General features: G+C 51.7%; 1 protein-coding gene across 6 annotated transcripts; it reads right to left on the bottom strand.

Annotated features, from left to right (window-relative positions):
- Positions 1-395: 395 nt before the first annotated feature.
- LOC105465873 (spindlin family member 2B) lies at positions 396-2273 on the bottom strand. Of its 6 annotated transcripts, none has more exons than XM_011714527.2 (3): positions 1948-2273; positions 1119-1345; positions 396-815 (listed from the first exon to the last, which is right to left on the bottom strand). In XM_011714527.2, exons 2-3 carry the CDS (start codon positions 1341-1343, stop codon positions 567-569), a joined length of 474 nt encoding a protein of 157 aa, XP_011712829.2. In that variant the 5' UTR covers positions 1344-1345; positions 1948-2273; the 3' UTR covers positions 396-566. The 6 variants fall into 6 exon arrangements, with proteins under 6 accessions (XP_011712829.2, XP_011712830.2, XP_011712828.2 ...); XM_011714528.2 differs by having other exon boundaries at positions 2003-2273; XM_011714526.3 differs by lacking the exon at positions 1948-2273 and adding an exon at positions 1793-1915 and having other exon boundaries at positions 1119-1348.
- Between the last annotated feature and the right edge of the window lie 504 nt (positions 2274-2777).

The following is a 2777-nucleotide window of genomic DNA, read 5'->3' as shown; positions in this document are numbered from 1 at the left end:
CTACCAGAAGTCCAACATTTTCCTTGGCCTTCTCATCTCTCATGGGCCCCACACCCCACAACTCTTTTCCTGTATTCCCACTCCCTCTGTCAGTCTTTCTTCTTTGAATTCCTCCTTCCTCAGTGGCCCTCTTCTTCTAACTGCTCCAACACCCTAACCCACATAGCTTCTTCCTTTGTGTATCCTTTAGGCTCTCCTCAGATCCCTGTCAGGTTGATCCTTCTCCTCTTTACTCTGGATCTCTTCTAAGCTTCTTTGTGTTCCTCTCTACTCAATTTATTCTGTGTATTTTCCTCTAAGCCACAAGATCTCTGACATCTGTTCCTTCCTTTCATGCCCCATTCACCAAACACACCCGATCTTTCCAACAAGACAAAGCGCTTACACACAGCATGTCATGTACACACGAGTTTGTATTTTTTAGAGCAAAACAACAGTTAATGCTGGCAAAGATGTTGGGTTATCAGGGATTCCATAAGCTTTCAATACACTGAAAGGCAACATTTTTTGCATGTCTACAAATTATACATTTGTTTCCACACATGAGCCAAATTTTACCCTAACAGTTAGGACTTTTTCACCAAATCATAGACATAGATATGGAAATCATCATCAAACTTGATGAAATACACAGAGGGTTTGGCTTCCACTTGGTGAATGACCATGCCGATCCTTTTGGAGCCATCTTCTTTGGTATATTCCACATGCTTACCTATCAGGCCATCTACAACTCCTCCTGGCTCCCTCTCTGTTGGAGGAGACTCATTGGATTCTGGCATGATGCGGAGGTCACCTTCCTTATAATCATCTAGAAGCTGGTACATGTACAAGACAGGATCTTTCTCATAGGTAATATAAAACCAGGCTTTCATGATAGGTGCTTGAGCTAAGACCATACCCCTCCATTCATCCTTAGAACCATGCTCTCCCTCAAACATGTGTTCCACTGCTTTGCCAATTATGGTATTTGCAAGGTTGGCATCACTAACGTGAGATGATGCCACCCTGTCAGAAAGAATTTTAAGAGACAAAACTCTTTCATCTCTGTGAAGTTCCAGTCCATAAACACAGTCAATTCCATCATATTTCACCAGATAAAGAGAGGGATTTATAGGCACCTGATCCAGAACGGTTCCTTTCCACTGGGTGATGGGCTCATCTCCTTCTTTCCATCCATGAGAAATTCTGCATCCCACGATGTTCCTGCGGGGCTGGGATGAAGGTCTGCCTCTCTGCTTCTTTTGGGAGACTTTTTTCTTTGTCATGTTTGCAGACCCAGTGGCCCGTCCTGCAGCTGCCCTGGTTTGTTGCCCTTCGGCTTCCTGTGCGTTGGGGGTCTTCATGCCTGCTGGGGGAGGAGAGAGGATAGAGAGGCATATCCAGTGTGCCACGAGGCAAACTTTTCCCTATAGCCATGTCTGGATATACTCTGCGCTAGTGCCTAAGGTTCCCCTAGGAGCCTGGAAGCAATGCTGGAAATCTGGCTGCATGCCTGCAGTGCTCTCTCTCTTAAGTTCCTTTGGGCTGTGGGGAAAGGCTGGAGTGGTGCAGTAGAGCTGTCTGTGGTTAGGAACTCTGCAGAAGTGGCTGGGCCACGTCCTCCTAGCTCAGAGCCCACTGCCCTCCCCGAACCCCTTGCTGCCACTGGAGTCCACTCCCAATCCCCTGCAAAGCGGCCTTCAACGGCACCCACTGACCTCCTTCCCTGAGTGTCCCAGCTGCTGTCCACAACAAACCCTGCCTACCCTAACCACTTCCCTGATACCCACCGCCCTTGCTTCCTGGAGCTCACCTTCAAATCCTTGTCTGGCTCCCGTTCTTACCCCCTTCATGTAGCTCACCGCACTCCCCCACCCGACTTTTGCCTGGCGCCCACCTCCACCCCAGGTCTCCTGCTGGATTCCTTCCCATCCCCCTCTCCATTCTGGCGCCCACTAATGGCCTTGCCCTGCCTGGCGTCCACCGCCGCGGATCGCGGGCCTCACGTGCCCAAATCGGACACCTCGCTGCTGCCTCCGCTATGAGCCTGTGGCGAAGGAGGGTCAGCAGGCGACCGGCCGAGTGAATGCTTGCAAGAGCTGGGAGGGTAGGATCCGTAGATGAGCGTGTCTAGGAGGGCGGCAAGGCAGGCAAAGAGGACTGCAGCGGCGTTGCCACCGCTTGGCTTGCTAGCCCTCCGCCTCCCTGCTGGCGGTGGCGGCCCCTCAGCCACATCGGGATTCCACCAGTCCCTGCTGTCGCCGCCGCAGTCTCCTCCCTCTTTCCGTAGCGCAGCTTCCTGCCCAGAGAGAGGCCTCCTCTTCCTGCCAAACACCGCGCCCTCCTCTCCACCAGGCTCCCACGCCCACCACACAGCCTGGAGCCCTGGAGAAGCTATAGGCTCTGACTCCGCCTCTTCCCAAATTCAGAGTAGTTGGTGCCACAGTAGTCCTCGGAACCCTGTGGCGCCTTCATCACCCGTTTCAGGGCCCCTTGATTCCCACCCCCACCTTCTTAGTCCTCCTGCCCTATCTGCTTTCCATCTTCTTGGAATTCGCCTTGACGCCGCCCCGCACCCACACCGCTCCCCCACCCCGCCCCGCGCCCAGTCCCTTGCCCTTATGGATTTATTCTTTACACCTAAATATGTCTTTCCTCTTTTTGAAAGGATTTGGAGTTGGAACAGAGAAATTCACTATGGTAAGTCTGCCGTTTTGACCCAGTCTCTACCTAATTTTTCCTGTCTGATCTTTCCTGACGTTTTTGTTTTTGTTTTTAAGGGATTTTTTCCCTTTTCT

Source organism: Macaca nemestrina, chromosome X (assembly GCF_043159975.1).
Source record: "Macaca nemestrina isolate mMacNem1 chromosome X, mMacNem.hap1, whole genome shotgun sequence".
Lineage (NCBI taxonomy): Eukaryota > Metazoa > Chordata > Mammalia > Primates > Cercopithecidae > Macaca > Macaca nemestrina.
This window is presented reverse-complemented; position numbering and strand designations above follow the sequence as displayed.